The sequence below is a fragment of the Balaenoptera acutorostrata genome, chromosome 7 (genome assembly GCF_949987535.1).
Source record: "Balaenoptera acutorostrata chromosome 7, mBalAcu1.1, whole genome shotgun sequence".
Taxonomy (NCBI): domain Eukaryota; kingdom Metazoa; phylum Chordata; class Mammalia; order Artiodactyla; family Balaenopteridae; genus Balaenoptera; species Balaenoptera acutorostrata.
Genome location: NC_080070.1, coordinates 52,259,687 through 52,279,966, shown reverse-complemented (window position 1 = coordinate 52,279,966; position 20,280 = coordinate 52,259,687). Strand labels below are relative to the sequence as shown.

Sequence of the window (20,280 nt, the reverse complement as noted above, 5' to 3'; positions counted from 1 at the left end):
AATCTATCATGGATTCACTAACAGTTGATGCAATGGCAGAAATAGGTGTATAAAAATATTTGTAAATAATTTATTATTCATGTTCATTTATTTGTCAAATGTTATTCTGTTAAATTATTTAATATTCATCATAAAATTTGCCAGGCTACTCCTCTAATTTTTTACTTAAGTGTGACTGTGTTCATACGATAGTGATGTGGCAATCAGTCTCTCTCTCTCCTCTTCTCCCCATTACTAGAGGCTTCTTAAGTATATTCAATGCTCTTTTTATTTAGACAAAATTATTTCATCTTTCATTTCATCTTTACATTATAATATTCTTTACATTTTTTTAAAACTTTCAATATATTAGCTGTACTGAGAGGGAAAAATTGCTGTGAATGATAATCTATTAAGAGAGGGCAATGACTTCATTCCTTGTTGTCTTCACCTCAGAGTTGTTACAGCTTTATGTCATCTTTAGGAACAGGCTCCAGATTTCTTATTTTTCTTGTTTCAATTCTGCATCATCTATTTTCTTCAATCCCAGTCTCCTAAAATGTAAGCAGTACAAAATATTCTCATCCATCACAACAAGAGCATGTAAAAGAAAGCATATGCAAATGCAGGTCATGATCCTAATTGCCTAATTATACCTGAATTGAATTGTGTTGCACTTGAAATGAGATGTTGACGGGATCCTGAATTTGTCATGGGCACTTAGAATGACAATGTTACCGTTGACTCATCTCTCTCCCTCATCGCCACCCCACTCCCAACATCTGATGAGTTGCCAACCTCTACCTGTACAGTATCTCAGGACCTCAGCAGAAACATCAGTGGTTCTCCTTTTCCTGATAAACAACATTCAGAATATTTTATGTGGCTCTGAATATCTGCACCCTCTGCTCTTACCTCACCCTTCTTGTCTTCTTTCCTCTTCTCACCAAACTGAGCCCCAGCTCTTCTTGCCTCACCTTGCTTTAGTGCCTTTGCTCATACTCCTGTCTGCCTGAAAATACCCTCTCTCTTCCCTCTAGTCTCTGAATGTTCAAAATAGAGTCACCACTCAAAGTCCAACTCATGAAACATCCTTGGATTCCCACATGAAGAAACATTCTTTTTTTTTGAATCTCTGTAAGACCTTATTAGTGCCTCTCAGATCATTTCATTTATCCTATCAAATATTGAGGGCTTACTACCTGCCAGACAGTTCTAGGTGCTGGGAATATGACAATGGACAAAAATTATGGGATTTATAGAACTGAAGTTCTAGTAAAAAGGATGGACCCTAAATATATAATATGTCAGATGAGGATAAGTACCATGGTAAAAATAAATCAGGAGTGCTCTGAGAAGCTCTCACTGATAAGATGTCACAACCTGCCTCCTTATTTCCTTCAGGTCTTAAACTAAAGGGTCAGGTTCAATTTTATATAAAATTTTTTTTAACATATGCTCTGTACTAGAACATAATAGGTAGGTAGCTTATTAAATTTTTGAACCTCTTGTGGTAGCTTGTGCTCTGATTTGTACTAGTAGATAATTCAATAAATACATACCAATATAAAGAATGATTATAATAACAGGAATTACTTATAAAATGAGATCCTGGAAAAAGAAATTTTGATTTAAAGTTGAGGAAAAAGATCTTCTGAATTTGAGACCTGGGTTATTGAGATGGTGTCCTTTGTACCTGCAGGCAACTCCCTCATGCGGGACCTTTTATGCTAGAGAGGTCAAATGTTGGACAATACGTCATAGGCATGAACTCCCAATTCTGTCATCACCTGTTGCTACTTAGTGAGTGGCTGTAGAGTAATGAGAGGGATGCCCATATGTGGCTTAGGGGAAGCTATCTCATTATTTCATACCTGTAGTCATGTTTATAACTGACCTTCTATAGCTCTCAATTTACAGGTGTTTATTTCCCTGTGCCTTTTCCTTTTTCCTTCCAAGAAACTTAACTTCCTTAGAAACTTCTTTTGAAAACATGTAAGCCTTCTTAAACTTTCTGGATTAGCTCTACATAACTGCCTATGCATTTTAATTGGTATTCAAGTATTTACCTTAGGTTCTTTCGATCAGGATTCTGGATTTCTTGGGGCTGGCAGGTCACGGAGTAAAGTAACCCATTGGCAGATGGTGAATGCATGGATTGTTGGAGCAAATCACTCAGTGTCTTGGTGACACTTTTGGCTATTGCTGTTCTCCCAAACCTTTGGGGCAGGTTAGGAACACGTCTCGAGATGCTGTCCTCTGTATTGCTTCCAAATCTCAGAGGCGGGTTGGCCATTGCCCCAGTGCTTCTTTCTTCTTCCACGGTCCTCCCAAATCTCAGTGGCAAGTTGGCTACTGAGGGTGGCATTTTGTTGAATGCAGGTGTACTCATCTTAATGACGTTTTTTGGACCCCAATCTTTTAATTCTTCAAAATTGAGACTTCTTTCTTTTTCCCAGCGTAGATCTCCTCTAGGCTATAATCAGAAATAACCATTAAAATAATATTATTATTATAAGCAATAGATTTAAACCCCAAATTAAGTTAAATCCAGACTTTAATCTGTAGAATTGTTAAAGCTATGAACAAAGTTTGTGCTTTCATGTGCAGAATTTTTAAAATAAATAATTTGTATTAAGCTTCTTAAAGCAATCTAGTTTCACCGTCCCTGGACTATTGTAAGACAACTGTAAAATATTAATAAAATATATACAGTGCATGCAGCAATGTGTTCGAGCAGCAAGAACATAATGAAGTATTGAAATGAGGCAAAAGTTTATTTTACTGCAGTTATTCTCCTTCAGTTTTGATTCATGTTGTTTATGAAATATTTCATAGATTTTTATATTTTGCTTTTAGAGACACCTCCCACTGCCTCTCCATGTCTCTTGTTTCCCTCCTCTTTAAAAGCCAAAGTGGTGGACTCATGAAAGCAGAGATGCTAGCCACATTTTGGGGTACAGCTGGAGGAGACTTCTTTTTTACCTGCTCATATTCAGAGTTCCACTCTAAAAGCATTTCTCAAGAAATTGATTGTATTTTTGTCAGTATGTAAATTATATTAGTAAAACACTGATTGGTTTGTGGGTTACTACACCACTACTGTACCAACTTTAAAGCAACCACTTAAAATACAGCAAATATTTAATTGGATTTAGTTTTACCATGAAAGTTTGTCCATATGAAGATTTTTAAACAACTGTTTTCTGATTGTAAAAAGTAATACCTACTCATTTCAACAAATTTGGGAAATTATATAAAGGCATAGAGAAGAAAATAAAAATAACGTGGAATTCTATCATCTAGGGATAAATATTTTGCTTTGATATAGAAAGACAATTCAAACGTCCAGCTGACATGTATCCAGTACTTATTTCTGCAACTACTTATTACAACTGTGCACTTCTGAGTCAGTCGAAAATTAATGTGCCTTATGCTTGCAAAGTATCAAACTCTGCACTAAAATGGTCATGAGAGGCCAGGCTGTGTGCTGTTGTGCTACCAAATACAAGTTAGAGCCATACACTGCCATGGGAAGGCTGAAGTGTGACAAAAAACAAAGCACAAACTTCTTCCTTACTCTTTACAAAAGCACTGGACTCAGGACAAATGTTCAGTAGTTAATGCTAGTCATGTTAGATAGAGTTAAAAAACTTACCTCAGAATATTTGTCATAATTCTTTTTGCTGTGAAGATTGGGCATCCTTGATTCATCTGAACAGAAGATGTTTGATGTTAATAAGCTTGAAGTGGCTAAAGTCAGTAAAATGAATTGTTTTGATGAAATAATTTCCATTTTGTCCAAAATCTAGAATTAAGTTTATATGTGCAGCCCGATGTCTACATGAAGCGAAATTGTGGTCTTTTTATCCTGTCCAAAAACAAAGGAAAGTTCACTTTCACAGAGAACTCAATCCCACGTGTTTTAAGCACCAACATTAATTAGTGTTTAACTGAAATATGTATGTAAGGAATGTGGGTAATTCATTCTAGGAAGACAGCAATGTTTCTGCTTGCAAATTCATTAACTTTGAAAATAATTTTCTTCATTATGAAGGAGCATTTAATTAGATAAGTTTGGGGCCATCATCATTAAGATTCCAAACAGAATGCTTCATTTCTCTGAGCTCAAACAAGAAGTATTTTCTTTTTGGTGTTTACGTCAATTCTTGGGAGAAGGGAAAAAAAGTATTCAATACATGCTAGCTCTGTTAAAAAAAAGTGGTTTTCTTCACACAAAAGAGTTAGGTGTAGTATTTTCAAAATGTCAGACAAAATTACAAGTGTGAAAAGAATTCCAAATCACATAAGACCCAAATAAAATGCCATTAATTAACTTTTTGTAAAATGCTGTTTGGTTATTAAAAAGCTTCAGGAGTAAATGTCAACTGTAACGTGAAGGGTGTGCATAAGACCCAGCGATTGGCATTTTGACAAACTGGCTGTCTCAGGAGAAGCTGGAGGCAGCTCAAGGCTTTTTGTATTTGCCCTGTGGGCCTTATTTGGCAAAACTGTATAAATCACCGGGATTTTATTTCTATGACGATGACGCATCCTACCTTCCACCTCAAACCCCTTAAGAACCCTGGCAGAGGATTGGTAAATCACGCACATGCTAATTTTGTTGCTCCCCTGGCCCATATTATTTAGGTAATGTTGTGGTCCGTGCACGGGTTGGAAGAAGAATTTCCAGACACGAAGTATTTTAGAAAAGAGTGAGTTTATTGAGAACGAAGAGCAGAGTTAGTGACGGGCACTGCAGATACAGCCAGTCGGCTCTCCCTGGTCTGGCAGGAAGTCGGCCCGCTGTATTGGCAGCGGCCCTCACTAATTCTGCTCTCTGTTCTCAATAAACTCACTCTTTTCTAAAATACTTCGTGTCTGGAAATTCTTCTTCCAACCCGCACATGGACTACAACATTTTGGTGGCCCGTACGGGGATATCTCTTGGGGAGATCTCCTCCCCAACCTCCTCTCCTCATGCCTTGGGACCCTCTGTGAACAGGCAAGTTGCCATGGAAGCAACAGAGGACTCTGGCCAGGGCTACACCCTGGTGTGTTCCGAAGTCTCCATGGCTCACTTGGCCCCAGTAACTGCCGCCCAGAACAGGTGAGGGTCCCTCTGTCTTCCTTCTGACTGAGGGCTAGGCCGATTGATATTGTGCGGGCACGGGTCAGGCATTTAAAAGCCATCAGGGCGCTGGCCGCTTGAAGACTCCCGTGAAAGGATAAGGGGGTCACGGAATAGACCAGGCTGTTAGAGCGTCTGCCCCCAGCAAGACAACTTCCATGTACCGTGAGGCACATATTGGTTCAAGCAAAGAACACTGAGCCCCCTCCCCTTGGCCGCTGCCTTCCCGGCAGGACTACGAGGCGGATTCCTCAGCCTGTCTTCTCTGTTACTTTCACCTTTTTCTCGGTCCGGATTGACTTACAGGAGCCTAGGTGTTGTCTCTGAGCCATCCCAAGAGTGCCTTGTCACGTTTCAGGGGATTGCCAAACAGTGAGTCACCCGGTGGGTCCCAGGAATCTCTCCTTTCTTTCTTTCCCTGCCCAAGTCGCGTGGTGCCTCAGTCGCACGGTTCGTACCTCAGTTGCATGGTTTGTGCCTTAGCCACACGCTCAGGGGTCACCTCTCACGGTCAGACGTGATTGTTGGGACGGTCGGCCCATTTTGTGCCTTAGTCGCACGGAGAGATCACTGGGACAAAGGGGATGCCTTTCTGTCAGCTGGTGACTCTCAGTACCCCCATTGTATGGCATACAGGCTAAGAATGGGTTCTGGTACGTCTCGGGAGCCTCCCTCAGACTCACGCCTCTGCTGTATCCTTAGGAACTGGAAAAATTTGACCCTGAAAATCTCAAGAAGAAGAGGCTCATTTTCTTTTGCAACACGACTTGGCCCCCGTATAAACTGGGGGACCAAGAACAATGGCCTCTTAATGGCACACTAAACTATAACACCATCCTCCAACTTGATCTCTTTTGCTGGAAACAAGGAAAGGACTCAGAGGTTCCTTATGTCCAGACCTTCATGGCCCTTAGTCAGAATCCGGATCTGAGGGACTCATGCCGCATGTGTCTTTCTGTTGCTGCGTCATCCCCCCGACCCCCTCTGTCTCCCTCTCCATCAGATCTCCTAGACGACCCTCTACTCGACCTTTCCTGTCCCCCACCCCATCAATCCCCTTTGCTTCAGCCCCCGCCCCCGCCTCAACCCACAGCTCCCCAACAGCCACCCCCTTATCGGGGCGAAAGCCCCCTCTCCCCACACAAGATCAAGAACTGCCCAATGCCAGGAAACAGATTCTAATATGCTTCCCCTAAGGGAAGTAGCAAATGGAGACATGGGCATTATTAGAGTCCATGTTCCCTTTCCCATGTCTGACATTTTCCCAAATTCAAAACAAGTTAGGTTCCTTCAGTCAGGATCCCACCACTTTTATTAAGGAATTTCAGTCCCTCACTATAGCCTTTGACCTGACCTGGCAAGCCATTCACGTAATCCTGACCACTTGTTGTACTCACGAAGAGAAAAACAGGATATGGGCATTAGCCCAAGCTTGGGCAGACGAGGCACAGCTCTGTTTCCAAAACCTGGATGGATGGGGACGCATTTTGGGCTAGCTAAATGATTCTCTTTGTAACTACACCCTCAATTTTAATCAGACTAGCCTGGAGTGGAATCCCTGGTCAGAGGAAAATAAATATGATGTACATGAGGGTAATTTCACTTTGTATTGGGGAAATTCAAGAAAAAATGAGACTAAGAAATATATTAATGAAGACCATATACCCATAAATCGCTTGGCCCTGGGAACTAAATATGTGGGAATCGGTGTGACCACCTGACACTTAGTTTAACCTCCCGACAAGACTTTCCTCCAAAATATAACATAATTCAACTAATATTTAGAAATTTGTTATGCCAATCCCTCCATCACACTCATAATCAGTCAGAGCCTGGCTTCTCCCCTTTATGTATAGATGATTATTTCCTCGGTGTTTGGTCTTCCCAATGTAATCCTAGGCCATGGGACCCCAGTCTATTTCCAGAGGAAAACTCCCAAAACGTCAGGGCCTGGCTCTGGGGACCCACAACAGGGGTATCCTTGAGGGGCACCAGATTTTCATTTCTGTGCAGTAACAGGGTCTGTATGGATCTTCCCATACCTTGGAGGGGCTCCTGTGCAATTACTGTGGTGGTCCCGGAGGCGACCATTATGACTACATTAGCTTCCTTAGGAGGCATTCCCAACCTTGGATCCTTCCTCGAGGAGGCCTTCAGACCTGTCTGGGAGAGACAAAAACGAACCACTGATTGGGGGGACATGCTTATGATAACCCAATTCTTGATCTGCCCGAAATAATACGTAGCATCTTTAGAGGGCTCTCCTGGTTTGCAGGCATACCCCTCTTAGAGAGGAGCGTTCTCCATCTCACCATCATGGTCCAGGAACCTTGGAAGGCTATGGTAGCAGCCACTGAGGAACAGCAGTCAGCCCTAGGCTCTCTGGCCGAGGTGGTTTTACAAAACAGGAGGGCCCTGAATGTTATAACAGCTGAGACAGGGGGTGTCCATGCCCTACTAAATGAGACATGCTGCTTCTATTTTAATACTTCTGGCCAGGTTGAAGAAGACCTTCAGATTCTAAAGAAAAAGATCAAATTAACAGAAGATTTAAAAGAGAGAGCAGAACAGAGCCCCAGGTGGCTTTCCAGCCTCCTCTCCTCTATGGGGATCCAGATATGGACATGGCTATTTCCCTTGCTGGGACCATTAATCCTGTTAGCCTTTGTTTTGTTGTTTGGCCCCTGCATATTAACACATTATCTAAATTCATCTCCCAAGAGGTTCAAAAGATTCAATTGCAGATGGTGCTACAACAAGGATACCAGCCAGTTGGCACACGGACTACGTTGGAACAAGCCGCCTTATCATTCCGCGGGCTCTCATCTCCCTCCGTAAATACACCCTGACAGAGAGCAGGCATCGGGAACCCAGGGCCCCTACGACGACGCCCCGTCCAGCAGGAAGAAGCTAGGAACGGTCATCGCCCCTTTCCCCGATAACCTGGGTTCCTCTGGCTGGAGATGGGGATAGGTAGATAGTCAGTCATGAGCGGGGTGTTAAGGGGCCAAAGATTTGGCCCATAAATAAAAAGAGGGGAGAATGTGGAGCCCTGCATCAAGGACACCCTACATCAAGGACACAGGACAAAAACTCTGGAATTAACCAAGCCCCCATAACAGCTGTTGCCATGGGCTCTCCTGATCTAAACTGGACAGCCCCCCGACTCCATATGAGGTAAAATATTCACCATGTAGCAACCTTATAGCATCCTGACCAATCACCTAATGCCATCCTGCCAGCAGGAATTTTCCTTGTCTTGAGGCTATAAAAGTTGGCTACTAGCCCACAAAGGGGGTCGACTTTCCCTGGCTACCAGGAAGTCAGCCCGCTGTTCTTGCAGTGACCCTTCTCTTTAATAAACTCTGTCTTCCTTACATTCTGCCTTGTGTCTGGAAGTTCTTTTCCAACCTGCGCTTGGACCACAACAGGTAATCTTGGATTGCCACAGGTGCACGGACACCATGGCATAAGAAAAGAATTTACAGAAATAAATGCTTATTTACTGAAATGCCAAAGCAGGTCTCTTTTGGAGCAGCTGACTGGTATTCTATTTATTTATTTATTTGCTTATTTATTTATTTATTTGGCTGTCTTGCGTCTTTGTTGCTACACCCGGTCTTTCTCTAGTTGTGGCGAGTGGGGGCTACTCTTGGTTGCAGCGCGTGGGCTTCTCATTGCGGTGGATTCTCTTGTCATGGAGCACAGGCTCTAGGCGCGTAGGCTCAGTAGTTGTGGCTCACAGGCTTTGTTGCTCCGCAGCATGTAGGATCTTCCCGGACCAGGGCTCGAACCCATGTCCCCTGCATTGGCAGGCGGATTCTTAACCACTGCGCCACCAGGGAAGTCCCTGACTGGTATTCTTAAAGACCTCCTTTATCACTAGACTGCCTAGGTTCTGGAGAAATCATTACTTGTTCCCACCTCTCCATTCAACCCTCTCAGGAGAAAAAGACCTTGCACTGATCAATTTCTAACACTCCAGCTACTTCTAGATATAGGCACTTAGAGGTGAATTCACAAAAGAGCAAGTCATAAAATTGCACCTTTTATGTCAAGAATTGTACCACCTCCAGCTTCTCTCACCAACCTACCATAATTTGAGGTATGAGATGGGCAGAAGTGAAGACCTTTCTCTCTATTAAAGATCTACAGAATAAATCAGAAAGTTGAAAAACAATTGTGGGTAAACTCTTGGGTACCCCAAGGTCACACTTGCCTGTGGCCTCTCAAGGCAGTTGACATCATTGGCCTCATTTATTTTGGACTCTGGTAGCCAAGAATCCCCACAGTAGGAGGCAATTAATTCAATTCATAGTCTAATGTTAATTTTGTAATGTTGTTATTGGATTATTTGGGTTTAATTTCCCTGAGGATTTAATACATTTCTCTTCCAAATTGTTCCTTTGCAAACTGCTGATGGAACTTCCTGTTTATTGTGGTCAGTAGATCCAAACTTTTGAGAAATGGGTGAAGCAAAGAGCAAGTTATGTTGGCTGAGTTCAGACTCTGGAAAAAGTGGAATGGATCAGCCTGGGTCTCTTTCAAAACCTGCTTGTATGTAGTTGTTTCAAACTTGAGCAATTCACCAGTTTTCAGTGCTGCTACTTGGGGTTTTGGCACATCAATTAATTATTCTCACTGCAGTCAGTATCCGGAGTAGCTGATGTGACTAATTACTCCCTTGCCTCGACTGGGTTTAAACTTCCAAGTTTAGAGTGTAATTAGAGTTCGAATCTTATTAATATAGGGCTTGGCTTTTTTCAACTACATCTTCCGTTAGCTTTGAAAATGTTAACAGGTATAAGAGAACATTACCTAACATACACAATATGAAATCACCATAAATCTTTTGATGAAATGTGCTGCCATATACATAGCACACTTAGAGATTCTTGATGAGACATAGGAGCATACAAAAATAAAATCTATCTCCCTGACGTGTGGCATTTACACACATGCTTCGTTTACTAAGACTTTAGAGAACTGAAGGCTACTCCCTTCTAAGCTTTTCTCTCCATCCTGGACACTTCTGAGCTTTGGAAACCCCAGATACTTAGCTTCCTACCAGACAGTGCCGTTGGGATGTCCCACAAGCATCTCAAGTCCAGTATGTCCAAAATGGAATTTATCCGTTCAATACCTGTCTCTCCTCCTGTTTTCCATTTCAATGAATAGTTCCTGTATTGGTCAGGGTCCAATCAGAAGACAGAAAACACGCAGTAATTTGAATAGGAAATGGTTAATATAGGGAATTACTAGTTATAACAGGAGATTAGCTATAAAGGGGTAAAGAATACTCGAGGGCCAAGGGAGAGTATCCAAGGGAAGGACAAACTGACTGGAATTCAGCCTGTATTGGAGAAGGTGTGGATAGTAGAGAAGTCTGCTGGGTCACCCCAGGCCAGAGCCTTGTCCATAATCACAGGTGTGAGACATGCTTCTGCGGTGCAGATGGGCTAGTGCTGGGGAGGCAACTTCTGGGATATTCCTGAGACTTACTGAGAATCTGCCACTGAAACTCGATGGGGGTGAGTGCTAATGGATGTCCCCTATGTGGATTGCTGGCAGCCATGTGTAGGAGCGCAAAGAAGCAAACCTGAACCAGGAAGAGAAGTCCCTTCCTCTGGCAGTATCCCTCTAGTGCCTTCTACTGACAAAGCTTAAAATTGTGCCAGCTGCAAAGGGGAAGCGCTTACTGGGTCCATCTCCATGATCAGTGAAGGAATAAAGGGTGGATTTGGTGCTGAGAGGCAGTAGATAACTGGCACAGTTACAATCATCCACCCATTTATCCAAGCTAAAATCCTTTGTGAAATCCTTGACTATTTCCTCTCCTTGTCTTCCACATCATGGTCTACAGTTAATTGTGTTGTTTCTAGTTTTGAGCTATTGCACTCAATAATAGTGGCCTATATTTTTTGACCACTTGTCATGTGCCAGGAACTGTTCTGTTAAAGTGCTGTTAAGCACTTTGTGAATTAGCTTGTTTATCTTTCATAATAATCCCATGAGCAGGTACCATTATTGTTCCTATTCTACGGAAAGGGAAACTAAGACACAGAAAGAGTAAGTAACTTTCCCTATAGGTGGCAGATCCAGGATTTGAATGCAAGTAGTCTGAACACTTACTCCCTATGCTGGTCTGCCCAATCAAGCCTGTTATCTCCTAACTTCTAGATAGCTCTTACAGCTGATCATTTGTCTCCATCCCCATTGCTTTTACTCACTTCATCGTTTTCTCTTGCCTAGACCTTTGTCTTTGTCCTCTCCAGTTCTTCCTCCACCACACAATCAGAAAAATTTTTATAATACAATATATTTATGATTTCTTCCTTAATATCTTCCAATGGTTTCCCACTTCCCTCAGAATTCCTAAGCCCACTCTTTAGGACCTGTTCTCTGCTTATTTCTCCAGCATTCTCTCTCACCACTCCCTACCAACTTTGTTTTATGATTAACTTCTTTCTGTTCTTCCAAATGGATGAGGTTTCTCTTGCCTCCAGGCCTCTGCCCATGAATTTCCTGTGCATGGGGTACGTATCCACTCCCCTCTGTCCTTCTTACACCGATTCATTGTTTGGGTCTCAGCTGAGGCATCCTACGTTGGGAGAAGACTCTTGTGACTTCGCGTTCCATCAATGGCTCCTTTCACTGACTTGCCCTGTTTCTTGTCTCCTCTTCTGCTGCTCTGTAAATTGTGTGAGGGCGGGACCTTGCTTGTGCAGATCATAGGAGTATTTCTATTGTCTATCTCACAGATGCTCAGAAAATTTTATTTCTAAATAAATGAATACATTTTTCATTAGTATTGGGAATAGGCGTTAAAACTGAAGTTGCTTGTTAATTATTTTTCCCGGTTTTGGCCACCGACCAGAGTTTTCTCTTTACTGAGACATATATTTTTAGACCTTAAGTTTGTGGCTTATTCTGAAATCATAACATCTTAACATTCTCTTGCTGAGGATTCGTATCGAGGGCTTTCCCAGACTGGGACCTCTACATGGACAGTCAGGGATAGGTAGGTTGAATGTGAATTTAGGCTTATTCTGTTGTAGTGGAGCATGCAGCTTGATAAGTTCAATATGTCCTGATGGATCCTGCTGTGTTGATGGGCCAAAACACCAGGAAGGGTGTGAAAGGGGACTGCACAGCCCCAAGGAGGACTTCCTGATGATGCTTCAGGGTCTCTCACTAGGCAGACTTCTTAGGCCCATGGGCTGAGCACAGAAAAGGGTTCTCTGTTTGCTTATTATTTGTCCACACCCACTAGCTGCACCCTAACCTCTGGCAGGCAGTTAGAGTTGGGAACAAATCATTTCCATCAATCAGGAAGTGAGCTGACTTGTTTTGGGTTTAGGACTTTGTAAGGCTCTGGTTTATCTGAACTCCTAGTAAAACATTTCAAATAAGAGACTGTTTTTGTGCCATGGGCTGTATGTTTTTATTTAAATCTTTATATAGAAGGGCCAGCTCATTCCACACATTGATCCAGGCCCCCTGAGGCCGTGGCAAGATCTACCAAAGAGGTGATGAATTTTAGTATCCAGAGGAACCTCATTATAGAGCCCTTCTTCTTACCCTCAACCCAGCCATTTACTTTCCAGGCACTTGCCTTTTTACACTGTTTATTTCTTCCTTTCTCTCTAAGCATAATCCAATTGTTACGCTATGCAGAAGAATTGATGGCCATTATAGTCTTATTTTGCATTTCATGTTTGCAAAGTATTTTGCAACCATTTGTTAACTAATATCTGGCCCTCTTTAGAGGTGGGTGGTGGTATTACTGTATAATTTATTTCAGTATTATGTGTGCAAAGAGAAAGAAATACCTGCCTTGGTTCCAAACAAAAATATCCCTATGCAAATTGTGTAAAATTATTATTTTTAAAATGTGTGGTGGTGCCTTTGTTTCGGGATTTATGAGTGGCTTGTTATAATGAGCTTGTCATATTTTGGTAGCAGGGTTGTATTTACTTCCCTGTTTATGATGACAGATTACAATGCCAGGGCCTTGGAAGGTGCCGATGTGAATGTGAGACAAAGACTACTCCTTTATGTAGTAAAAGCAGTTGAAATTCAATTCTGGTTGAAATAACTTAAAGAGTCAAATTGTAGAATACAAGAATAAACATTAAATATTTATAAAAATTAATTCACATGATTTATTCTAGAAGGTTGATTAAATGGCAAGGTCGCTATATCTAAAGGACATATTTTAGAACAATACATTGAACAAACTTGCAGTATCAGTATTAGATCTTTCAAACAATATGGTGTGGTACTGTTTAAAAAAAATTTAAAGCAATTGTGCAAGGCTGATTAGGAAGCAGACTCTCCTCAGCAAGGCCTTCCAACTTGAGCTTTTATGGTTTTTAATGTTTCATTTTTATTGACGTTTTTTCCCTTGCAGGAAAAATGTGTGATTTTTACTAGCCTGGCAGGGGGTTGTGGTACCTCTTGCCAAAGTGTCAAGAAAACTACGAATTCTCTACATGAGGGACAAAGGCCAGATGTTTAGTTAAAACAACACATAGCGTTTATACAAATATAGGTAATGGAAACCAAGACCTTTACTGGGATTTCTTTTTTTCTCTGTTTTTGGCCAATCTTGTCTTTTGATATTTTTAAAATAAGCAAGCAGCCATCTTGTTTTTCTAACCTGAGCAGAAGAATTTAGTTTCTTACAAAGTGTGTGCTTTTTCAATATCTTGGGTTTTCTTGTTTTATCTTTGTTTTGAAGGATTCTACTCTAAAATGTGGAATGTGTTCTTCAAATAATAATTTGCTTTAATAAAAAGAAAGTGTGAGACTTTGAATAGCTTAGGAAGGACCTAGCCTAATCCTTAGGCTGACTTTTTCCACTATCCTGGCCACACCTTCACTGGGGAGGAAATCTGTTGCTTAAACCTACACCGATGTGGGTTTTGGAGGGTATTTAAAAAGACAACTGTTTCTCATCTCAAACAGAGGAATAAGGACAGATGGGTGACCAATAAAAATTAGCATCATCATTCAAATGGACCCTCCTAGATGCTCTTTCATCTCTGATGGAAAAAAATGAGAAGGGGGTGAATTGAAATATGCATATGAATGGGTTGTTGTATGTTTATTTTTTTCTTCCTGATTGGGGGTCACGTGATTTCTGTGCTCCTGTGGGCTCTTTTTTTTTAAATTAATAGCTACTCTATTTATTTATTTATTTATTTATTTATTTATTTATTTATTTATTTTTAGCTGTGTTGGGTCTTCGTTTCGTGCGAGGGCTTTCTCTAGTTGCGGCAAGCGGGGGCCACTCTTCATCGTGGTGCGGGGGCCACTCTTCATCGCGGTGCGCGGGCCTCTCACTATCACGGCCCCTCCCGTTGCAGGGCACAGGCTCCAGACGCGCAGGCTCAGCAGTTGTGGCTCACGGGCCCAGTTGCTCCGTGGCATGTGGGATCTTCCCAGACCAGGGCTCGAACCCGTGTCCCCTGCATTAGCAGGCAGATTCTCAACCACTGCGCCACCAGGGAAGCCCTCCCATGGGCTCTTGGTGAGAGCTCCCACAAGGTCTGCAGGAGCCACGCGATTTCCTTGGTTCTGAGCAGAAGCTGGCCTGGCTCTGACCACGCTTGCACTAACACACGGGCATTTGGACTTTATTCTTTTCTGTTACCAGTGCTTTGGCTTTGGCCATACTTCCTGCCTCTTTGCTCTAGGTCTGAGCTCATGTGAGTACCTCATACCAGTGGGCCCCTGGATTACACTGGCTGGACTTCATCACTGAGAAGGGGGTTACACTTCTCTTCAACACTGGTTTTATTAGACCCCCAAAGGGATGTGTCCATGACATAGCCAGGAATTACAGCATGGCAGTTTTGCTGGCTAAACTCAGTCAGGTCCATGACATATAAAATGCAACCAACTCTGAGCAAGCAAACAGAAAAACCCTCGGCCAAATAGTTGTATTTGGAGGGGCACTTAAAAACATACTTTTAAACCTACAGTGACTTTGGGTATAAATTTAATTAAAGGAGAAGATTTTCTGGTAATCTTCTCATTGTAAAAGGTGAGATCTAGACAGAAAATTCTGTACTTATGGAGGTTAAATGAACTAAATAAGTGTTAACCTAATCCTATTAAATATCAACTGGATTTAATTCTATACTGAAAGGGGTACCTTATCCAGAAGGGGTTTTGTACCAGGTGAATTTAAGAAATCAGATATTTCCTTTTTGAGTACCTATAGTAAAGAAAATAGACAAAGCTAGTAAAGGTTTCAGAATATATTTAGATGCACAAGCAGGCATACCATCTCTAGGGACAATAGCCGACTATAAACACAGGCTTGAATGACCCAGAGCAGTTTAAGAATAGTGGGCTTTGGCTGATGGGCCCTGGTGGAGCCCCTTCTGATTTAATGATAGCAGTAGCCAATGATCCATGGTCTAGAAGCATCAATGTGGATCTTCCGGTAAATACCCCCTCTGTCTGTGCCCCATTCCCTAACCTCTACGTCAAGAGCAGTAGAATAGCCCTTCCTATGTTTTCATATACTTTAGGCTGAAGTTTATTTAAATTTATCTCTTTAAAACTTTCCTTAATGAATATCTTGACCTGATCTCATTTGGATTAAAATATCCAGGGGGGAAGGAGTCCTATAATCCTAGGCAGTCCCTGATACACAGGCTAAGCAGGGCGTGGTGAGAGATGGAATAGAAGAATACTCACTGTGGGCTCACTTTGGACCTCCCTGCCTCTTGAGTGGTTTCCTGTTTGTGTAAATGTTTTGTAGTTGAGGCTTTCATTATTGAGGACAGCTGCAAAACTAGGCTCTCCTTTACCTGAGAGATTACTCAAATCCTTTGTTGCATATTACTAAAATTTCTAATGTGTTTAAACAAAGTGGGGAATTTATTATAAGGATACTGGGATGTCTTATGAATGAGACTGGGGCCTATAGAACATCTGGAGCCTAGGACTCAAGTCACCATCAGGACTTTCTCCGGCATCCTCATTTCTTCTCTCTGTGCATCAGCTTCATTATTCCCTCCTTCCGCTCCATCTTGATCTTTCTGCTTCTCTATCTGCTTGCCAATAACTTCTGAGTTTACACATCCTCAGTTTCAGCCACCCTATGAGAAACTGCCTTGTCTGAGTTCCAGATTCAACATGCCAGGGAAAGATTATGATTGGCCCGGTCTAGATAAGGTACCCCTTCCTGAACCAGTCATGTGTGGCCAGGGTGGGTCACACTGCACTAACATAGAAGATCCAACTGCAAACCTGTGGAAGAGCTGGGGGTGGGTGGTGCTACTGGGAAGACAGTACAGTAGGTGTTCAAAAGAGCAGGAAAGACAGAGTATAAGGGAGAATCTGGACTCTTCTCTCCCTAAATCCAATTCACTTTGCAGAGGAAAGCTGCTTCCCAAGCTGACGAAAAACTAGTTCTGACACTCAGTCAAAGGGCATCTTAACCATCCTGTGATGGTGTGGCTATTTCTGTTTCTCTCCAAAGGTGCTGAGGAGGTCTCTATCCTAGCCCAGTGATACCAGCAGACAGTGCTTGCATCGGTGCCATCTGGATCTTTGTTTTTGCAAGCAGGTGTTCTTGTGTGATATTTTTGTGGCTCGTGTGGGGCTTTGATGATAAAAACAAAACAACAAAAAATAAATTCTAGATCTTCCTTCCCCAGGGGCAGCTGAGGGCACAATTCCCAGCTATTTCTCCATATATCCATGAAAAGCGGTGCCAACTTCCAGAGCCTGTAAGATTCCCTTTCTCCCCTGGCAGGTGAGAGCCCTGGCTCAAGTGTTCCTGTTTGGCATTTGGAGGCACTCCTGATTCCAGCATTATGCTCAGCACCAGATATGAAGTACTGTCCTGAGAATTTCAGGACCAGGTGGTTTGGTCCCTAAGTGGTCCTCTTTCCTAAATGTTTCACGCCCTTTGTGCTGCTGTGTGATACTGGCTTGCTTCATTTCTTTGCACTGAGTTTACTAAGGTCAGGTGAGTTCTGTGACCCAGAGTAGAATGGTTCATTGCCCTCTGAGCAAGAAAGTTTATTTTTCTATTAAGTTAGGCAGATTTACCATTCTTTGCCTGATCCTTGGGTAGTCTTCCTTGGAAACACTCCAAAATTTCCTCTCCTTATATAATGAACTACGTAGAGATCAGCAAGGAGTGTTTATTTTGGAGACAGTAAAAATAAGACTCATGTATAATTCCAAATATAGGCATATATTCTTTTGGTAATTAGCTTCATTGTTCTCTGTCATTTTTTTTTTGACAGTATTTACACTAAATTAGAAGTAGTAATAATGGGATATCCTAGTTCAATCCTACAACCATATCTGTCTACAATAAAATATTTGCTTTTAGTGACAAAGTATTTCAGAAGTGTTCATTAAAACAATTTGATAACTGTGTATCCATTATTAATAACCCAAGATGGGGATTACATGTTACGTGACTCCTAACCAATAAGGAAGCTGCCATTTCCATAATTATAAAGAATTCATATCACATCCATTTTACTATTCTGTATCATTTGACCCATTTATGGCTCATTCTGAAAGAGTAAGATTTAAAAATTTATAAAGTTTTTCAAATGAAAAATCTGCCAGGTAATTTCTCCCTTGCATTGCTGGCAGTAGATGGTCTCCATCTAAGAGGCTGAGTGTTTGGTTCCACAGCCCTCTCCTCAAACTACATAACAGTAAAGAGAGTTCAGGATCCTCTGCATTATGCTGACCCCTCTCCCTCGGGAGAGAGCCTGGGCAGAGGGCATACACCCTCCTCCGGGAAGCATTCTGAGGTGTAAATTGTGAAAAGGGAGTTGGGGAGGGTGATGTCGGTTGGCTACGTCTGGAACACAATTAAGCTGTGGGGTGAAGGGTAGCCTCTCAGTGTCCACGTGCTCTCTGTTCAGTGGTCCAGTCAAAGGTTCTGACCAGCCCACTTGGAGAAAAAGCTGAGCAAATGCTCTGCAGGGCTGGCTGAGTCATCAGCCCAGAAAGTTCCCCCAAAGGGATGGGTACTAGTTGCTGCTACCACTGCTGCTATTATTCTTACTATCTTCTAGAGTTCACTGTGGGCTGGAGGAAGAGAAGGTGGGGTGCAGCCTCGGAGAGAGGAGAGCATAACTGGAAGGTTGGTAGACGATGGACTTTTATCTTTTAGGTTTTCTTTCTGGCACAGAAGAAGGAATCAGGCCTAGTGAATGATTCTTGGCCTGTTATTCTTCTCCTTCACCCCCACTCCAAATCTCAAATGCAGTTCAACTTGGAGCATCTTGTAATTAGGGTCAAGGAGATCCCGAGATTATTGTTACACCTGGGAACCTGGGGCAGCATTGTTCCTAATACACTGCAAATTAGTACCGAGAGACTCCTTTCCCACGTGATCTGATTGCATCACCCTCTCTCTCTCTTTGGACAGGCATGTTGAACAGCAGTTGCTGAAGTGATTTTGATGAAATGTGACCTTTGAAGACTGTGGCCACTGACCAAAGAATCTGAACTACAGTATCCAACATTTTACAGGCTACAAAACATAAGCTGGCCAGCATTTATTGCTTGTACTAACAGCTTGAGTCAAGTTTCCTAAGCCTACAGAGAAGACCTCTTACTGCTGCTAATTTTACTATCAGCGAAGAAAAGGGAAATAGGAAACCGTATGGGATGGCTGAATGAGAGCATTTGTGAGAGCAGTATGAACTCGGATTATCTGAAGAGAGGGCAACTTTTTTCTAAAACTAAAAAGGACTCAATTTGCATAGAAATAAAGTGGGAAAAAATGTAATGTAGAAAAAGTTATAAGCAGAGATTCTGCTCTGGCCTCTCAGGATGGCATTGATATACATATTAAGGCAGTCACCAGGGAAATGTTAAAAACCCTCTAGGGAAATTTCCAATGTGATGGATAGAACTTTAATATTAATATAGGATTCATCATGATAATGTAAGTCATAGATCTAAGTCTCCCTTCATCAAATGAATAGTCCCTTTCCAGCCTATTATACAGGCAGCACATGCTTTAAATAGTGTCATGTGGGAGACTTGAAGTCTTTCTTTATCTGCAGTTTCTGAAGTTTTGTTCACAGGAATAGTGACCCACCGGGTCATTCATCTTTAATTACGTCATCTAGACCATTTGCATTTTCCCCTTTTTATTAATATTTAGTGTTCCTTAAAATATACTTCATCATACTTTTTTTCACAAATAGAAAAAGCATAATTCAACACATACTATTTCATACATGCAGTGAGTATGAAGGGAAGATCTGATTCTTAATCTATTCGTTAATCATTATACAAGGAAAAAAGTGATTTCTGGGTTGCTATTTGATTTAGTTATCTAGTACACAATTATCAACCATATGCATGTGTATTGTTCATCTTACTCCGGGTTTCGTAGTCTTCTAACACTGACACCCCACAAAATGGTGGCTGAGTCTCTCTAGAATCCTATAAGACAATGACAGTCTTTTTGGAATGAGAATGATTGCAGTGTTGATACCAATATAATAAATGCCAGTAATAATAAATGTTAAGATTCATCTGCTGCTTTTTTCAGCAGAAATTTGAATATTCATTAGGGAGCATATAATCACCTTTTCTTACCTTAGCCCAAAACACACATGAAAATAAATTCATAAGTACAGACTACGAATACAGACATAAATTGTGTACACAGACATGTAGACCCTCAAGTTCTATAAGGAAGAGGGGGCTTTCCTTAAGCCTGGAATCACTGCACTATGTCTTTAAATTCGTGATGTGCATTGGTTTCATTCTATTCCAGTTCTCCACTCATGCAGTAACCAATGTCAACATTTGGGGTATCATTTCATGTATTTAGTTGGTATCCGTTTTGGGGTATAAAGGTTCTGAGAAGTCCTGCTGTAAAGAAAATTATTTAATGGGTAGACTCTAGCATTCCTAACTTTCTTTTGACCATGAAATCCCTTTTTTCAAATAAGATCTATAAACACATTTGGAAATGCTGGCCTAGTGGAGGTGTTCATAAACTGGGCCTCCTTGATTTTTTTTTTTTTTTTTTTTTTTTGGCTGCGTTGGGTCTTCGTTGCTGCACGCGGGCTTTCTCTAGTTGCATCCAGCGGGGGCTACTCTTCGTTGCGGTGCACGGGCTTCTCATTGCGGTGGCTTCTCTTGTTGTGGAGCAC

The 20,280-nt window shown here is 41.8% G+C and overlaps 1 protein-coding gene and 1 long non-coding RNA gene across 2 annotated transcripts in view; one reads left to right on the top strand and one right to left on the bottom strand.

The window, feature by feature from the left end:
- LOC103004368 (uncharacterized) overlaps positions 1-20,064 on the top strand; it is a 93,559-nt gene extending 73,495 nt beyond the window's left edge. Inside the window, exons 4-5 of the long non-coding RNA XR_009008769.1 lie at positions 18,178-18,245; positions 18,534-20,064. This is a non-coding gene — a long non-coding RNA (uncharacterized LOC103004368). The remainder of the gene's footprint in view (positions 1-18,177; positions 18,246-18,533) is intronic.
- NPVF (neuropeptide VF precursor) lies at positions 482-3,775 on the bottom strand. The gene is made up of 3 exons (XM_007171504.1): positions 3,638-3,775; positions 2,049-2,455; positions 482-533 (listed from the first exon to the last, which is right to left on the bottom strand). Exons 1-3 carry the CDS (start codon positions 3,773-3,775, stop codon positions 482-484), a joined length of 597 nt encoding a protein of 198 aa, XP_007171566.1.
- Positions 20,065-20,280: the final 216 nt, after the last annotated feature.

Bases quoted from the DNA above. Each gene is read 5' to 3' on its own strand.
- NPVF (XM_007171504.1), bottom strand. From the start codon at position 3,775: ATGGAAATTATTTCATCAAAACAATTCATTTTACTGACTTTAGCCACT. The intron at 2,456-3,637 runs GTAAGTTTTTTA...TTCTGATTATAG, and splicing joins ATTATGACAAATATTCTGAG to CCTAGAGGAGATCTACGCTG. The intron at 534-2,048 runs GTAAATACTTGA...CTTACATTTTAG, and splicing joins CCTGATCGAAAGAACCTAAG to GAGACTGGGATTGAAGAAAA.